The sequence below is a fragment of the Manis pentadactyla genome, chromosome X (genome assembly GCF_030020395.1).
Source record: "Manis pentadactyla isolate mManPen7 chromosome X, mManPen7.hap1, whole genome shotgun sequence".
NCBI lineage: Eukaryota > Metazoa > Chordata > Mammalia > Pholidota > Manidae > Manis > Manis pentadactyla.
This window is the reverse complement of record NC_080038.1, coordinates 19,127,139-19,146,897: the sequence shown is the minus strand read 5'-3', so window position 1 is coordinate 19,146,897 and position 19,759 is coordinate 19,127,139. Positions and strand designations below refer to the sequence as shown.

Sequence of the window (19,759 nt, the reverse complement as noted above, 5' to 3'; positions counted from 1 at the left end):
AGTCAGTGCCTGAGTGTCTCTAAGGTAAATCTGGCCTTCAAGCCTGACAGTTAATACTGACTCTTCTTACTCATTCACTTGCTTTACTGACATCTAAATACTCCCTCTATTTTTACCAGATGCAGCGTTGAAGAAACCACTTTAAAAAATAGTTTGCACATACCCTCAGATCCAGAAACAGACCTGAATAAAGGCAACTCTGGTTAAGGGTGCATACTGTATTCTATATTAATCCAGTAGAATTTGTTATGCCCAGCCATGCTGAGAAGGCCTCAAAGGAGCACAGAAGAAAACTGGAGTGCCTCCTGGCTTTCTGAGTATCACAGTATCAGCTCATTAGAAGGACCTGGGAATCATCCTTGATTCTTCCTTTCTGTCAACCCTTGTTGATGGACATCAATCCATCAAGTTCATGTCAAAAGACATGTTAAATGCATTCATTTCTCTCCTTCTCCACAGCCACCACTAGTCCAAGCAACTAGCACACGTGCTCTGGACTGATCCCCAGGGCTTCCACACTTCCCCACAACCCCATTATTCCAGCCCCACAACCCACACCCACACCCACAGAGCTATTCTCACACAAACCGAAGGGTTCCTCTTAAAATGAAAACCCACCATATGACCATGTCTCACCCCCACCCTGCCCCACCCCTGGCCATTTAAAATCCCTGCCACCTTTCCACTGCTCCTAGAATAAGATCTTAACTTCTTAATATGGCTTTCAAGGTCCTTCATTATTTAGCCTTTGCTGTTATCTCCAACTTCATTGTCTACCAATCTCATCACTTAATTACTGTGCTACAACCACACAGATCTCTTCCTTTCTCTCGCCAGGCCTCTGTGCATGCTGGTTCCTCAGGGTGAAATACTCTTTGCTCAGCTCTGCACTGTGCCGTCAGTCTCAGCCCAATGGTGATCTCCTCAGACAGTCCTTCCCTGGCCATCCCCAATTGTCTGCTTTTACACCATTTATCAACTTACTGTATTTAGCACCTACTTCCCCCCACCCACTCTCACCCCACTGGAATGGATGCTCCATCAGGACAGGGAATCTGTCCAGCTTGTTCACCCCCTTTCAGTGACTGGCACAACAGATAGGCACAATATTTTAGTCAATATTGAAAAAAGAACAAAGTAATGATTGATTCCATTTAAAGTAAAGTGCCTAACTGTAACTTCAGATGCATCTAAGATGAACAACAATCACACATTCCAAAACCATATATAACTGGTTTTTAGAAAAATCACCTTTAAGGATCATTCACACTGCAGCTCCTTTCCATCTGGGTGCTCATGCATTTTACAATGAATGAGCATTGCTCTCTTACTACGCCTGTATGTAAGGGCAGAACCTGTACCAATTAGAATCACTAAAGCATTTAAGGGAAAGGTGCTATTCTTCTGTATTAGACACACATTTAGCATATGTGTGGTTACCTGGCTGGCTGTACTGATCTTCATAAGCATCCAGCCAATAAAACTGAAACACTTGTTCTTCATCTGCTCCTTTTACCAGGGGGAGATGACTGGAATCCACCTGAACTTCCTGAGCTGAGAAAGTACTGTCATCTTCCTGATCCATGTCCCAAGAAGAGACTTCTGGGAGAAAACTTCCTCTGCAGAAATCACATTTTCAAAAACCTTTCAAAATCCAGAATAATTGCAGGGTTATTTGACAGAAAAGTCATAAAATGCTCTTACAAGTAGGATGCGGTCCCAGTCCCATAATCTGCCTCGTATTTCACACCCTCCACCGGCTCACTCTCTTCATCCCCAGTCTTGGCCACCACAGGCTCCACGGCCACCTCCTCAGCTTCCATGGGCTCATCAAAGTCACCATCTTCAAAATCCATTGCCCCAGACTCATCGTCATCTGTACGCAAAGCGGCCACTGGCTCTCCTGCAAGCATCATCACACATTCCCATCATGTACTGCTGCCATGGAGCACAAAGGCTTCCCCAGCACAGCAAAGGCAGCCTACCCATTTTCCCACGCTTTATTTGCATTTCTCTTCAATCTCTAAAGCGGGTGTTTTTAACTTTTACTGCTGTGAAATCAAATCTTTCACACTTAAACTTCACAATACCTTCAAAATTGCCTCCACTTCCTACTTCAAGGGGCCTCCGTTGACAGCACTTTGCAACTGCTCCACAACCCCTACACTTATGCCTGACAGCAGACTTACCAGCAAATTCAACATGTTTAATAGGAACAGGAATTGATGGAGGCTCCTTCCTTGAGACAGAGGAAGCAGCTTTTCCTGAAGGAACTGCCTGTAAACATTTTTAAATATTTAATCAGTTAGACCTACATACTAAAAATACCCAACTGTCCTACTCTGACCAGAGATAATGACAGTTCCCATTTATAAAATGATTTTACGTACTAGTAATGCAACAGCTTCAATTATTTTACTGTTACCTAGGTTGACAAAAAAACACTTGTTTCCAGGAGGAAAATCATTGCATTTAGCAGTTGTAATAACTGTAATAAACACATACCAGTTACTACAAAATTTACTATAAGAAAAAGCAGGCACATGCTATTTTTGAAATAGATGGAACTACAGAATGAAATGTGAGTCCTAATTTAAAACAAAAATCAGGAACAAATTTAAAGGCACTTCCCTCACACAGAAAAGCAACAAAGTAAGTTTTAAGCAATCATATAAACCAAGACTAAAGGTACTTCCACACACTTTACCTTGGGGGTGTGCACAGAGAAAGGATTCATAGTAGCTCCAATGGGCCCTTTCTTCTTCAGTATCATTACAGGTGGTGGAGTTACTTGGGGTGCCTAGAAAGAGGAGTAAGGCAGACATTCACTGCCATGCATGGTTTACCACAAGACAGAAAAAGTACGTTTCTTCCCCCATTGATGCCCAAGGAGCAAAGCATTTTTTCCCCTCTCCTGCACCCCCTAGAGATCTATGTTCACGCACCAGTTACTATGGCAACAATACCACAGACTCACTAGACAACCAGAATAGATACTGCAACCACCCCTCACCAATTTTTTTCTAAAACATGACATACTTTTTCCTTACACTTTCAGAACATTCCATTTAAAAATCGTCAAGCTAGCACTATATGGTGTTGGTGTTAGGCATTTTAATGAAGGGTCATTTAGAAAGAAGCACACCTCTCAGGGAGTTTAGTCTTTACATGAAAGAGCCATATTGCAAAATCCCAGTGCAGCTGAGCCCGTCTGAGTTTCCTCAGGGACAACTCACCGGCTCTTCCTTCACCCCATTCAGAATACAAGAGAGGATCTCACGCCTGATTGTGCAGACTGACAGGCTTCAATCTATTTTGGTAACATGCACTGCAGCAAGAGAACACAAAGCAGTGTGCATTCCCAGAAGTGACTCGTATGTGTATGCTCACTACCTCAAACACACCCCCACGAAGCCCCATCTACACAATCGCACGGCTTACAACAGCTGGAAACTGACCTAACATGATGAGAAGAAGCCAGTTTGAAGGTTTTTTTTAAATTTTGTTTTATGGGTGTTTTCGTTGGTTGTGTTGTTTTTGAATCTTTTGTTTCTGATTCTAGCAACGGTGTTTTGTATAATTACCGAATTGTTTCTTCAGCCTATGTCCCCTGCATATTTGACAACTGGAGATTCACTTACCTCCGTGTTCAGGTCTTGTAGAATGTCATCTAGCAGATCATCCTTGGACAAGTCTACAGCTTTCTGGAAATTAGAAAAGAAGGTAGTGTGAGAAAGCCCTGCACTTCACAGTTTCACCCAGACCACATGTCTATGAAAAGAAGAACCCAACCAGTCGGTCCTCGCCTCGTCAGTCCTCCCTCTGCATGCTCAACCACTATTCACAGATCTTAACAACCACCTGCATATACACATAACTCCTCAACCTAGGGCTCTCACATCCTCTCTATTCACCCTCATTCCACAATCCTCCTGCTCATCACCAAAATAAACAGTCAGGTCAGCTTTTCAATCCAACTTTCTTTTCTATCTTGAACTTCTAAACACTGAGGTATCTAAATTCACTGAGAAATCTATTATCTATAACAAACATTAAAATCACTTTGACAAGGAAAAGACAAAATATAAGAAAACCATGAAACTCACATCTGCAGTCTTCTTCCCAGCACTAGCAATGAACATTGACCTGATATTGTTTGGCTTAGTCACCACAGGGTTCCTCACATTCCTCTTGGTTTTGTTTCGTGACTTGTCATCTTCTCCTGTTGGAATATAAATTATTTAGAAACATGCACTGGCAAAAATCAAAATGGAAAACTAAAAGCCTAGTCCCCTGCCCTCTAGATGTGAGAATAAGAAGAAAAGCATTAAGAATTCAAAATACAAAAATATGAGATTTTATACAAGGCACACAGGGAAGAATCTTTAAAATGAGCTTAATTCAGGAAAACTTGGGCCAAATGTTATTACGAAGCTGATGAAATACTAGTTAAATATCAGTATGTGTTATTAAGTGTGACTGTTTAATTGCTATTGTTAGTGTGAATAAAAAGCTTTTAAAAAGGTAGGGTCTTTTTGTTTTTCCCCACAGAAATAAAAAGATCAGGCTCATCTGGAACCAGATTAGCCTAGTGGCCTTCATGAGATCATCATTTTAGTGCTTTTTACACTGAATATGACAGGAAAACTGAACTATGAAAAAACAGTATTACCAGTTACAATATTGTAGCATCCTAATTTCCATTTTATAAGGAAGAGCAACTAGGTACATGCAGCATGTTGTAGCAACACTAAACAGCACAGACACACTTGCTCAGTAAAGAACAACTTGTGCCCTGTGTTTCTCTTCTGGCCGTGTGTAAATCACCTACGAACTCTTCTAATCCAGACAATTTTACTCTCACTTTCTGATTCATCCCAGAATAGTCTCTACCTCAAAAAGACCTAGAATGAACAGTTAATACAGTGTGACAGTGCCATATGAACAGACAGACCAGATGAAACCAAAAATGGTCTGGAAAAAGACCCAAACACTTAAGGAAATTTAGCATATAATAAAAGTGGGGAGAATATGAACTTTCTAATAAGTTGTGTTGGCTACCCCTTTGTACAGAAGTAAACCAGTATGAACACCAAAAAGATAACAGATCAAAAATTTTTTAATGGAAACTATACAAGTACTTTAATAAAAAAGGCAAATTCCTTTCTAACCTAGGTATGGGTAAAGCCTAACTATGACTCAAAACCCATTTGCAAGAAAAAAAGACTGATAAATTCAACTACACCAGAAACAAATTTAAAGACAAAACAGGAGAAAATTTCTGCAGTATGTTTTGCAGGTAAAAGACCAATTTCCCTGGTAAAAAAAATTCCCTGATACAAAAAAGTCCAAAAGTCCAAAAGGAATGTGGGCAATAAACACAAACATACAGTTCACATAAAAATATACATAAACAGCTATTAAGTTTTATGAAAAGAAATGTATGTGAAATGTATAAAGAAAATGCAAATGAAAAAACCACACTAAAATGTCATTTCTCACATATGAGAGTGGTAAATTCAAAAGCTTGACAATACACTCTGTTAGTGAGGTGATGGGGTCTAAACAGACACTCAGACATTGCTCATGGGAGTGTAAAATGGGACAACTCCTGTAGTAACAGCTCATCAAACTTCATATGTAGTTACCCTCTCAGCCAGCAATCTCACTTCTAGGAATTTTCCTTGAGGAAAACACCATATGCATAGAGTTATTCAGTGAGGTACTATCTGTAATAGCAAATCACTGAAAATCTAAATGTCCATTCAAGGAAACCATTTGAATACACCATGACACATCCATACAACACTGCAGAAAATCTTTGGTGTAAGAAAGAAAAAGAAATAAAAAATACACACATATACACCATTCCATTCCCAGGTACATACCAAAAGAATAGGAAACAGGTGTTCAAACAAAAATTTGTATGCTAATGTTCACAGAAGCACTATTCACAATAACCAAAAGGTGGAAAGAACCCAAATTCTATCAACTAATAAACGGATAAACAAAATGTGAGATATCCATGCAATGAAATATCATTCAACCATCAAAAGGAATGAAGTACTAACACATGCTACATGAGTTAACATTGAAACATTATGCTAAACGAAAGAAGCCAGACACTATGAAAGGAAGACCCCATTTATCTGAGATATCACTCCATTTATCTGAGATATTCAAAACAGGCAAATCCACAGAGATGGAAAGCAGATTAGTTGTTGCCAAGAGCTGGGGGAAGGGAGACTGAAGAGTGACTGCTTAATGGGTATGGGTTTCAATTTGGAGTGATAAAAAATGTTCTAGAAAGCGGAGAAAGACAAATACCAAATGATTTCACTCATCTGTGGAGTATAAGAACAAAGGAAAAACTGAAGGAACAAAACAGCAGCAGAATCACAGAACCCAAGAATGGAATAACAGTTACCAAAGGGAAAGAGACTGGGGAGAATGGGAGGGTAGGGAGGGATAAGGGCATGGAAGAAGAAAGGGGGTATTATGATTAGCATGTATAATGTGGGGGGAGGGGGAAGGGAGGGCTGTGCAACACAGAGAAGACAAGTAGTGATTCTACAACATCTTACTATGCTGATGCACAGTGACTGTAATGGGGTTTGTAGGGGGGACTTGGGGTAGGGGAGACCCTAGTAAACATAATGTTCTTCATGTAATTGTAGATTAATGATAACAAAATCTTTAAAAAATGTTCTGGAACAGATAATGGTCATGGTTGCAAATACTATTAATTATTAAATGTCACATGATAGATTTTATGTGTATTTTACCACAGTAAAAAAAGACATTTTTTCCATGTGCCTCTAAGACTGTGAAAAGGTTTGTATGGCATGTATGAGAAAATCTAAGACAGGAGAGTGTTTTTCTTGAGATCATTTGGCAGTTTGAAAACACAGTCAAAAGGTTTAGTATACAAAAGAGAGGTCCTAATATAAAGTATCAACAAGGTTAGTAGAGGTTTGAATAGCAAGGAAGGTTTCATAATCAGGCTTTAATGTCACCATTGTACATTAGTAAGATTTAGATAGAAGGACAAAAAGAAACAGCAGAAAAAATAAGAGTTAACGTTTGAGATAGAATTCTACATTTAAGTGCGTGCTCCCATTCTGACCTCTTTAATTTGTTTTCCCACTGATTTTTCTTTATTGAGACTTAGCTGATATTTTTCCATCTCTATTTGAAAACATTCCAGGATCCACACCATAAAGAGTTGACCTTTTCCTTCTAGGCAAAACTCTACAATTTCTTCTAAGTCTTTAAAGTGGACTGCAGAAATCCATTTCCCTTCCTAAGATCTGGGGACTTCACTGTGAGGGGGTCCCCGTGAGGGGCACTGGAACACTGAGGACTTGGGGGTAAATGGTGGCAAAGAACCAAATAAAGATTTCTAAGATTACCTCTCCTCAGAATGCCAAGTCATTCTCTTTACTGACATATTCATGGGAAGAGGTAGCAAGAATGATCATGGAAACACAGATGGCTCCATTTATTCAAAAAATACTACATACTTCCTTTATGCTTGCTACTGGCATAATTGGCACTGACACGACCGTGATGTGGGTCCTTCCCTCAAGAACCATCCTGTCCAGTGCAACCACCTCATTTAGAGCTGATAAAACTTATGTCCAGATAAGAGATGGGACTCACTCAAGTTGATACAATTCACAACATAGCCAGAACTCTAACATGGGGCTCCTCAGTTAGGGAAGATGAAAAAGTGCATTGTTTCATCTCAATCCCTTCTTCCAGACCTCACAAAAACTAGGAATACACAATTAGCCACACTGCTAACAGACAGTACCACTGGAGAGAGTGCCTACATTACACATGGCGGCAGAAACCAGGATAATGGTCCACATATTGTAATTTAACTAATAAATCAACGAATGAATAACATGCCACATTAAAAAAATACACACATACTTATTTTTTTGTAAAAGAAAACACAGAAGGGGTAATTAGAAACTATTTTAAATGGTTACCTATGGAGATGGGTCAAAATGAAGTAGAAAGCATAGTGGTGAGAATTAAGGTTTACCTGAGTCTCTCTCTTGATATCATTTTGATTCTTAAATCATTAAAATGTTTTATAATATTCAATTTACAAAAACTAAAATTAAAACCAAATAATTTTTTAAAACCTTAAATGTTAACAAAAACAAATGAACCTCTGTAACAAACTGATAATAGAGCACACAGAAAAAAAAATTCTTCATATACCTTCTGAATACAATACTCTGACTATACATACTTAGTAGGATATATGCCTACGAGTAAAACTGCAAAGAAATTAAAACCTTTACCTAGAAAGGTCACTGGTAGAGACATTGATTTAATAATTCTTAAATTTCTAACATTCTCTTGTGTAGAGTCTAGAAGACAAGCATTTTCACTGGAGGTGAAGGTAGATACAAATAAAGAATTGGGAAAGAGAAAGGAGGACCTAGGGAAGGTGGTAGAAGAAGGGGATTAAGGGGCATAATAATTCACAATCACAATATAGATTGGTCACAGGGACGGTAGTACAGCACAGAGAATACAGAATACAGTTAATGACTAGCATCTTACTATGTTGATGAACAGTGACTGCACTGGAGGGGGTGAGGACTTGATAACAGAGGTAAATGTTGAACCACTGTGTTGTGTATTTTAAACCATCATAAGATTGTGTATCGACAGTGTGGGGGATCACGAGGAGAACAGTGTAGCACAGAAAAGGCACATAGTGGATCTCTGGCAACTTGCTGCACTGATGGACAGTGACTGCATTGGGGTATGGGTGGGGACTTGATAATATGGGTAAATGTAGTAACCACATTGTTTTTTCATGTGAAACCTTCATAAGAGTGTATATCAATCATACCTTAAAAAAAATTTTTTAAAAGATTGTGTATCAATGATACTCTAATAAAAAAAAAAAGAACTTTGTGGTGTTGGATTTGAATCTAATGTCACAGTAGGAAATCATGACATAGATATATATAAAATCTCCCAATGCTGTTCACTGAAAAGGCCTAGAAACTACTATACCCCAGTAGCAATGAACATATCCAACCCCCAGATCTGAACACCATTCTCCACTAAAAAGAACCATGACTCTTGGAGAAAATGGTTGACTCCAGGTCTGGGACAGAAATAATACAAGGAGAACCTGAAACATCTTATTGGCCCCAACAGCAAGGAAATGCTTGAAGACTGATGGGGTCATGTCAAAAGGACACAGAAGTCAGCTCAAATGGCATCCCACTACCAAATTTGGGATAACCTGAACATCAAGAAGAAAAATTATGACAATCAATACTAAATTGTAACAGCAATTTTACATAAATCCATGAGATAATTTTAGTGATAATTTTAAAGAGGAGAGAAAGGATCATTAGTAGATACTGAAAGCACTGGGGAAAGTTGGTGTGGAAAAGGAATGTATACACAGTCTCAAATTTGACCCCATATTTGCATTAATTACAAAGGTAGAAAGGTAACTTTATAAGGAAGGGATCTGACAAACATCATCTTAACCAAAAGATCCAACCAATTATGGGACAGTCTGACCTTATGTGCCCATGATCTGATCAGTGGGAAAGACTCAACTTCATCTATATTGTTATCTTTGTCAAAACAGTTAACCTGAAGAAGCAATTAGGCAAATCCCAGATTGTGGGACATTTAACAAAACCAGCCTGGTTGCTTTAAAAATATCAATATCTAAAGATCCTGTAACATTGATAGATAGTAACCACACTGGAGGGGGTGAGGATTTAATAATAGAGCTAACTGTTGAACCACTGTGCTGTATATTTGAAACCAACATAAGATTGTATATCAACGATACTTTTATTAAAAAAGTCAACATCATGAAAGACCCAAGAAAAGGCCAGAGGGATGGTACTGTTCTACACGAAAGAAGACTAAAGAGACACAAAAACCAAAGTGCTCTCTCCATTTTAAAAAGAGGCCATACAAGACATTACTGGGCTAACTGGAGAAATCTTAATATGGCCAACATATTAGATAGTATCATGAAAATGGCACTGAAGCTAAGAGACAGGTGTCCTAGTTCTTAGGAGGTCACGGCTAAAGCATGCAGAGGTGATGTGTCCTGGAGCCTACAACTTACTTTCTCAACAGATCCACCAAAACCAAAAGAGAGAGAGAGAGAGAGTGTGTGTGTGTGTGTGTGTGTGTGTGTGTGTGTGTTGTGTGTGTTGTGTGTGTTGTGTGTGTAGTTGGGAAGGGGGAATAGGGCCAAGGTGAACAAATGTTGCAAAATGTTAACAATACAAATTAGGGTCCAGACTTTCTAAAAAGGGCAAACAGCACAGATTTAGGCTTTGTGACCACATATACCTCTCTCAGGCTGAATGCAAAGAATGTTCTTTATAATCTTCTTTTCTCTTTAAAAGTGTAAAAACCCTTCTTAGCTCAAGGGCTGGATGGTAACCGGCAGCATTTCCTTCTGGGGTAATGAAAATGTGAAACTGATTGCAGTGGTGGCTGCACAATTCTGGGACAATGTTAAATGCCATTGAACTGTACACTTTCAATAGGTGAATGTACGGTATGTGACTTATATCTAAATAAAGCTGTTTAAAAATAAAAAGGCTGTTGAGTGGGCCATGGTTTGCTGACCTGTGATCTACCACTTGGTGGTAATAACTGAACAAACAAAAGTACTGAAGAGAATTTCCCCTTCTCATTTTATAGGAAATAAATCAGGCTTGTTTACTCAAAAAATTTTTTTGCCAATGATTGTATAGCTAAGGAAATCTGACACATTCATTCACATCATTTTAAATCTCAACTAAACAAAGCAAGCTGATTACTCTAAGTTCTAAACAGTGTTATTGTACTGTACTACTATCACAGAGCTAAAATTCCATACACATCATTTCAGTAGGAATTAAAAGACATCACTTATTGTAGCAGCCCTCAAAAGAGGCAAGTCTAAAATGACCACAGGACTGAAAATTCCAAAATAAAACATCAAACTCTTTGGCTAAGAAAGACATGAAACTTCATTTCCTGGTGCTGGTTTTGCTTTTTATATTTAATTTTCTATGTAACTACGCTTCTCTCAATATCGGAACATATTCTATACATAAAAACAATTGTGGTAGGTAGGTCCTTTTCCCTTAAAAGAAGCTGTGTCAAAGTACCAAGTAATATCAAATCTAAACAATGCTTCAAATCTCAAAATGCCACTCTCTTGAAAAGAAACAAAATGTAGGTACCTTTCTTGTGTAAATTGAGGGCATCATCTTCAAGGTCATCATCAAAAATCTCTCGCCCATCCTCCACATAGCCAATACCATCTGCAGGAACAAACTTTAATATCAGGATCAATTTTCTAAAAGTGGCTAATATTTTTGCCATGACAAAAAATACCCTCTTATAACCCATTCACATATTCTCCTAGCCTGTGCCAATCTTAAGTGCAGCAGAATCCTGTTCAAACAGGTGTCAGATGAAACACAGCAGGTTTTCTGAGTCAAAACTGAAGGATACATACTATGCCTATCTAAGTGAGCCAGGGAAATAATTTAGCCCAGATTCAAGGTTTGCCACAATGCAATGCTTTGCAGCAGTTTTACTCTTACCAGAAGAATAAAAAGTAAAAGAATCAAGAGCACCAAGAGCCCAGGAAAGCACCAGTCTACCAGGGAAAACTGGCAATACAGCTGAGTCCAATTAGAGAAGTAAAAACATAAATACAGTCGCAGGTGTTCTCTACACCCCTCCCTACGGTCAGAATTCACATGCCCACCAAGTCACACCCTGCAAACGAGAACTAGTGAGCTTGCCACAGCGGCGTAAGAACATCAGGACCAACCTTTGCCACTTTCCACTGCTCAAGTTACTCTTCTTGCATGTAGCTTCGGACAATCCTCACAGCCATTCTGTGAGGCAGTTTTTTATCCGACACACCCCCTCAACAGGCACGTGGTTCCTCCCAAATCCTACACAGTCATTTCCTAGAGAATTTATACTATATCCTGAGGTTATGTGCCTGGATTCTCCCAAATGCCCCCAAATAACTTTCTATTGTTCTGCTTCTGTGCCATCAAATAACGTATTTGGGGGAATATCCAAAACCAAAGGTATGATCTTAACAGTGCCTTACATCTGCCCAAGCACCACATGAAAATCTACAAAGAGCAATTAACACAGTGCCTGGCAAGCCATTTCTGCCCACATACCATCATCTACGATCCAGTCATCATCCTGGCGTGCCTGAACCAGCTTCGAATACTGTTCTTCATCAACTTCTTCATAAACACTTGTGAAGTCCTCAACCTGCCATCACACAAGTTTGAGAGAGCTTCAAATGGAGTGAAAGTGTTAAACAATTCTGATGAAGAAATTGTCAAATTGAAACTGGAATGGCAGCCTGAAGGAGTAGCTGCCACCAAATCCTGAGTTCTGACATTCAACACCACCACAAGGTTTTCCTTAAATAGGCATCAATTAACTTAGTGTTCCTTTTAGGTGGGTGTTAACATAAGATATTAAATGATTCCATTAGCATAATACACTTGTCACACCATCAATTACTCATCTACTTCAGAAAAAAACAAACTGAATTATAGCCAATTCTTCATTAGCTGCTGTGGGGATTATTCACTTGTAATTTCTAGACTGGTTTCGCCTGTACTCAGCAAACTTATAAGGCATGCCACCTCCTTCTCCACTAACAGATGCTGCCCTACAAATATATGATAATTTTAGTAACTGTTCGACCAACCAAATGTAATTCAAAAGGAAAACCTCCCCCTCCAAAAATCAGCAAAATAGAGACACTCCTTCTATAGGTACACCAGAAATGGCTTCTGAGTGACCCCTGTTTGCATTACACTGATCCCCTACCATTCTCAGATCTTGAGACTGCAGAGACTTAAATGCTGAGCTATGTGAAGGGCAAGTCCTCTAATCACACGAGCTGTCCGATGGCCAGGGGTCCAGAAAAGCATGAACTATTGGTGTGAATAGAGCCGACTAGCTCAGCACAATTAAAGTAACAAATCGAAACAATGCACACCACCTCAGGGTCATGGTGACAGGCCATGCATGGACTCAGATGACAATTTAGCAGGCTGGTTAACAAGAACTTCAGCTACTTCATGAAAAACTCCCCCCTTCTCTGGAGAGTTCACCTTTTCAAGTGAGGAGGTGGGGCAAAGGAAATGACTAACTCCACCCAAAGAGCTAAAACAGTAGGAAAAAAACACGTGGACACACAGAGCCTTGGGCCCGATGGGCAGAGCTGACTGGATTCCTGCTACACCTACAAGGCTTATAACGTTACAGTATTAGGCTTAGTTTTCCCCTCCTGTTTATTCTACAGGGATCACTGGCAATTACCATCTGACCCTTCAGCATTTGGTAACAGTAATCACCTGCCCTACCAAATGAAGTTTCTGACAACCCAAACACAAACTAGTCCCATGAATATTTCTGATCTATTTTGTTTTGAGAGGGAGGGAACTGGCAAGATTATTTTTGTTGGCTGAAGACATACTTTGAGACATACTTTCTCTCTTATTTAAGCAACTCACTTATATACTACCAAAAGATAACAGAAAACTTTTTAAAAATCACTTTGAGTAAGAAGTAATTTTGACTCTATCTTTAAAAACACTGCTACAGCTCAGCATGAACTGTTAGAGCCACGCAATTAACATCAGTGATTAAATCACTCACACTGTGTCAACATGTGAAATGCCCCACAGAACTCCTTTACAGAAGTACCTATATCCAAAATGCTTTACCCCTTTACTGTATTCCTTTTAACAACCCTTTACCACCTGGTTGATTCACTTAACTTGAATGAATGGAGCCAAATGACAAAAATCCTCTTCTACTTGCTTAATTGCCCAATACAGTATAGGACATGGTTAAACAAGCACATTCTGAAGCCAGACTGCCTGGGTTCAATCAAAGCTCTTCCACTGTGACCTCAGATAGCTCACCTGCAAAATGCTGTTAATCATAGTACCTAACTTGATACATTTATTGGAAGGACTAGATAAATGAACATATTTGCAAAAGCACTTAGAACAGTGGTAGCCAAAGAGAGTATTACTTGTTATTGTTATTTTCTATCATTAAGTAATAACTTTCTAGCCCTGAAGCAGCTAAGTTACTCTGGGAGTGCGTTGAAGTGAAGCTAGACAATGTTGTGTGTATGATAACCACTGTTTTATTTATTTTTAACCTGAAGGCCATAAACAATAGAGAAACACAGCCAGAAGGGCATCACATTCAATCGTACACATAAGACACAGCAGAAGTAAGGTGCAAGACCCCACCACAGGTCCCCTTGCAAATGAAATCAGGAAGAACAATTCTCTCCAAGGATGAGTACTTAGCTAGACTTAAAAGTAAAAGCATCTCTACACTGCCTCAACAAAGCCATGGGACTTACCAGAGATGCAGTGTGCTCAGTAAGGCAAGACTATATAGAGCTACTTTCATTTCAGAATTTTAAAAGCATCTGTAACGTGCCTTACTCTTACTGTAAGGCTCCTTACACTTGAAGGAGCGTTAAGGGCAGAGTAGTCACTATAATCTGTAAATCCACATGTCCACGCTTGTTCAATATTTAAAAATTACCATTACAACAAACTTGAAATGTATGCATATTTCTAATCAGTGACAAAGACGACTTGACTACCCGACAGGCTGTGAATCAGATGAAGCACAGGAGGAAAAACAGAAAAATGGTTACTTACTTCATATTTATATTTCTCACCAGCTTTAGCCTTTTTCAGTCTTTCTAGAGCTTCCTGGTGCCCTTTCTTTGACTTCTTTTCTCGCCGGGATCGAGAAGCTACAAAACTCCCTGAATCTGATGCAGCTGGAAAAAAGCCAAATTTACATGAGATTTTACAAAACTGTCAGCCATCTTCCCTCAAAAGCAAAGTTTCTAGCCAATAGTAACACACAACCTTAATATTATACCAATGGATACTTTTTATAAGGTAAATAGTTCACAAAGCTATCTGCAGTTCCTGTGACTCTCCAAAAATTTCCTCTAAGACCAAGTTAAAACAACTGAAAGTAACATTTTTTCCAAAATGAGGAAAATTCCAAATTCAACTGATCATTCGATGGAGACACTAGGGAGGAGATACAGCCATCAGTCCATAACCCTACCATCAGAAATGGCAGGCCTTAAGTTGTCATAAAAGAACAATTCATTTTATATTCTATTAATCAACATTTGAAAGCTTCAAAGCAGTTGCTCTTTGCTAAGTACTAGGCACTGGGAGAGGAAGATCAGAAAGATAGGGTCTGTGTACTCACAAAACTTACATTCTAAAAAGGGAGGATAGCAACTAACTCTAAAACAGTCTCTAGAAGTAACACATATGCCCTAATAGAGGTTCAGATAAAGTATCTGGAATTTTAAAGGCCATTAAGTTGGGGTGGGGGGGAGAATTTAGCAAAGGTGGTTCCTAGGAGATTCTTGACTCCTTCACTGATTTCCAGGCCTCCCTCAGCTGGTTATGACATTACAGGATAACAGTGAAAAATTACAAAGATTAAAATGTGCTTTGTCAAAAATTACTGAAATACCAGCAGGCCTCAGTGTTCGCTCTTTCAACTTCTGAATTATTCATGCTTTTGGTCATTACCAACTGACCACCTCGCACACATACTGAAAAGATTTCATCCACAGAATTAAGACTTGCATAAACCAGCTGATGAATGACCAAGTCAAGCCAGAGAGGGCTGCCTGCTAGCCTTGAGGTTAGGCTCAGCATGGCTGCCATCTTTGTGAAATAGACTAATTTTGTGAAATTAGGCTTTGTGAAATAGACTGGTGCTAATTATTTTATAAAACGGAGTACGCACAGAAAAGTAGTATTGATAAGAGGCATCCCAAAAGCTCCAAACCCACTAGAAAGTTCATAACAACATTAAGGTGTCTGATGACGTGTTTGACTAAAATAAAAGATGCAATTTTAGAACATGTACCAAATGCTGGCAGTAAACTGTTGCAAACTATATCTCAAAGGTGAAGCATAATCAGGGATCTTATTTTTTTCTAGCTTTCTGGAAATGGAATCTCTCTTTATAACATCTCAGTCTACTGTTTGACTTCCACATTTGACTTTAAAATCCATTTCTGAAAAACATTAAGTAAAAATTAAGGAATGAAGGTACTTAATGATGACAGCCACAAAATCTCGAGTGTCACTCAAATGATTTCAAAAAATCATGAGCAGGCCTACATGCAAAGGTTTCAGAGACTACTGAACATGACCACTGAGCATGGGATACAATTAAGACAGATAGAAGACAGAATTGCCTGTCCTCAAGGGACTCACAGTCAAGTAAAGCAAAAGGACCTGATGCTCCCACCATCATATAAACAGGGAGCCATATAAGAGGCAACAACACAGCACCGAGGAAATGTAGAAGAGCTGTTAATTTTGCTGGAAAATCTGGGTGGTTGCCAACACATACCCAGAAAGAGGAGTTGAATTTCACCATCAGAGTGCAGGGTAAAAAGTGGCACAAGCAGAGGAAACAGCATGAGCCAAATTGTAAAAGGATGAAAATTCAAGGTCTATTCAGAATTCCAGAGAAAGTCATTGTGGAAGGTAAATTTGACAGGAGATGTAGAGGAAGTAAGAGAAAGGAGATTAAGGAGAAGCAGCATAACCTGGCTGTGCCACTTACTGGATGACGTAGGAACACCAGTTTACCTCTGAGCTGCATTGGATAGCTGTCCTGTTTTTTAAGCTGCCCAGCATCTCAATCTGTTTCTGAAGTTCCCCCCTTATAAGTCTTGATGGGACACACAGTCCCACTACAATCCCATTATAGAAACTGAAAAGGCAGATACTCTTTCCCAGATACCCTTGCTGACAGGACGTGGACATATAAAATAGGCTCTACCAGTTAGGGACACCTGCTCAGACCTTACTTAAATCAGAAGCTACTATCACAAAGGAAGGGGTTGGCTAAAAGAATATTCTAGAAGTAGCAACAGCTGCAGGATTGGGTACCTGGGGCCACAGTGCCAGCAATGTCCCAAGGTACAAGCTATAACATCAAGTCCTTGGCTGTGGTTGGCAATGACCTCCTCACAGGACCAGTTTTGTGGCATGACTTTCATCACTGTTTCCGGCTAAACAGCTCCCAGACTGGCTCTCCAGGCCCTCAGGAGTTTCTGTGAACAACATAATATCCTTCTAATAAATGGAATTTGTTACATCACCTAGACTTGGTTCCTGTATATTACACCTAAGGTCTCTGACTAACGCAGGGCTTCAGGGTCCTCACCTGTGAAATGGGGATAACCACATCTGCTTCGTAAAGTTGTTAAGGATTAAATGAAGATGGCTGGCTTACTTTGTATTCAGCAATATAGGAAAAGTTCACTTAATGTTTGAGTGAGTGAGTGAGTGAGTGAGTGAGTGTGTGTGTGTGTGTGAGATGTAGGGTAGTCACACACACACCCCCCACACCTAACAGTACCATGGGCTAGCTTCTAGAAAGCAAAACTATAGCAGAGCAGTTTTCTCAGGGAAGCCTCAGTAGAGCATTACATATAATTTTATGTCTGCCATCTCAACTCCATGAAGACATAAACCATGTCCAACTCACCCACCCCTGTAACACCACAGCCTAGCAGAATGTCACTGCCTACTAGGTACATAATAAATGTTTGCTGAATGAACAAATGAATGAACCCCTACCTTTAAAAAAAAATCACTGAACTCTCCCTCATCCCTTTCCATATATAACAGCAGATAGTTACAGGCCTTTCAACTCCTCACTGCCATTGCCAAGGTACCCCGCCTTTTAATACTTAAGAGAAAAAGAGGCCTAGATTTTCCATTTTGGAATCTGTCTCCAATGCTTCATGTTAAGTAAGCTAGCAAAAAAGAACAAGCAGGAAAATGATCCAGATATAAAAGTTTTAAATATTTGGTTCAAAATGACCGTGTGTGGTACCCCATCCTCCCCCAAAGCAGGCGGACACTGGCCTGCAACCGTCTTTCAGTCTGCTCAAAGAAAAAATTCCAGTCACGCGTCTCCAGCAACTACTTAATCAACACTATGACTTAAGAGAGGCCTCAAGATTACACAGTACCCTCCAAAGAGTGATTTCTTGATGTTCACAGAAGACGGACACTTTTTTGGGTGAAGAAAGGGCTTAGTGGCAAATCACTGATGGAGGGCTGCAAAGACTGTTCACGTACTCACATCCTACATCCCATTTGTAATCCAGGCTAGCTGACTCTCCAAAATAAAACGTCTCAAAAAATGAAAGGCTGGGAGAACAAATTGAAATATGTGATTCACAACTAGGTGAATGCAAAGGAAGCTGATTAGGAAGCAGGTTCTCATTAATGGTGATATATTTGAGTGACAGGAGATGTGAAGGTTGAGCTCAAAAATAAAATGAAGCATCTGATTTTAAGTTAGAAGTTCACTGAAGTTAAGTCACACTTTAGCTCACTGTTCAGAAATCAGAAATCAGGCAAAGCCATTTGCATTTTTGTATTCTATTTTTGGCAATAAAAGATTACCACTGAAAACGGAATGATATACAGGGCATACGAAATGCTGCGGAACTAATGCATTTTTTAAGAGGGTTCACCAGAGATGACTAGATTGTGGATGCTATTTCTATGCAGCACTTGAGGAACTTTCCATAGAATTTGAAAGAAAAATTGTTAATGCAGAAAGTAGAAACCCATTCCTGAAAAAACAAAACGAATTTGTACCTATGGTGACAGCAACGTATAGCTTTCTTTCCTGCCTAGTTACAATACGTAACAAATTTCCTAGGAGTTTCTATAAAGGGGAGGGCGTAGATCCGTTCTGCCCTAGACCTCAAGGGTATTATCCTTGGGCGGGAGTAGAGAAATATTTTCAGCCAAGACTGCCTCACCCGGGACAGTCTCGATGAAGGTGTGCCCAGCACGTGGGACGCGACTCACCAAAAGAAAGACAGGCTAGGTCCAGAGACCTGCAGTAACAGAGGTGAAGCAGGCTCCCTGACAAGAAGACCCGCAGGAGGGTTGCTCGGTTTGCCAGGAGCAAACGGCCCAGCAAGGAAGCCCCGCCTTAAAGGTCCCAGCCCGGGAAGACCTAGGTCCGCGCCCAAAAAGAATCCCGGAACGACCCGGGAGCGCGCATACGAAAAATTAAAAGAGACACTCTTCCCAAAGTCCCCCGCCCCACCTGCATAATCATGCCACGGTGCCCGCACTCCCAACCCGGCACCCTGTGCCCGGTGTCGCCCCTCACCGCTCGCCCCCAGCTCGCAGTCATCGCGGTGCACAGGCGCCATGGACGCACAGTATCCCGATTCCGCGCCAACCAGCCCGAAACTGGCGCGGGGGCCGAGATAGGCGCCAGCCTGAAAGCCAATCAGCTGCTCAGGAGGCTGCGGACTTCCCCCGGAAGGCCACTGACGTGCCGCGCCCCGCCGCGCCCCACCCCCGGCCTTCCAGCGGACTCGCCTTTGGCGCTCTGTGTTGACCCCTTAGGGAAAAGCTCGAACGCAGGGGAAGTCGAGGAGGGCAGGAAAAAGAAGCGGTCGGGCGCTGGAGAGCAGTCTGGAGCGTCGCTGCGCAGGCGCACCCATGCTGCTGAGAAAAGATTGGACGCTTAGGAGTAGGGGCTCTCTGGTTCTGAGAGTTAATTTTACGGGAAAAGAGACGCGGGCGGGCAGTATTGTAGGCGTAGTTGGACGAGTTTCCCCAGAGCCTGAGAAAGCGAC

The 19,759-nt window shown here is 40.4% G+C and overlaps 1 protein-coding gene across 1 annotated transcript in view; it reads right to left on the bottom strand.

Annotated features, from left to right (window-relative positions):
- The window catches only part of POLA1 (DNA polymerase alpha 1, catalytic subunit), a 288,452-nt gene extending 269,014 nt beyond the window's left edge, over positions 1-19,438 (bottom strand). Inside the window, exons 1-10 of the mRNA XM_036912786.2 lie at positions 19,285-19,438; positions 14,745-14,869; positions 12,213-12,309; positions 11,247-11,327; positions 4,107-4,222; positions 3,642-3,704; positions 2,708-2,800; positions 2,190-2,277; positions 1,705-1,903; positions 1,441-1,619 (exon numbers count right to left, since the gene is read on the bottom strand). Coding sequence (XP_036768681.2) covers positions 1,441-1,619; positions 1,705-1,903; positions 2,190-2,277; positions 2,708-2,800; positions 3,642-3,704; positions 4,107-4,222; positions 11,247-11,327; positions 12,213-12,309; positions 14,745-14,869; positions 19,285-19,327 — 1,084 coding nt within the window. The 5' untranslated portion in view covers positions 19,328-19,438. The remainder of the gene's footprint in view (positions 1-1,440; positions 1,620-1,704; positions 1,904-2,189; positions 2,278-2,707; positions 2,801-3,641; positions 3,705-4,106; positions 4,223-11,246; positions 11,328-12,212; positions 12,310-14,744; positions 14,870-19,284) is intronic.
- Positions 19,439-19,759: the final 321 nt, after the last annotated feature.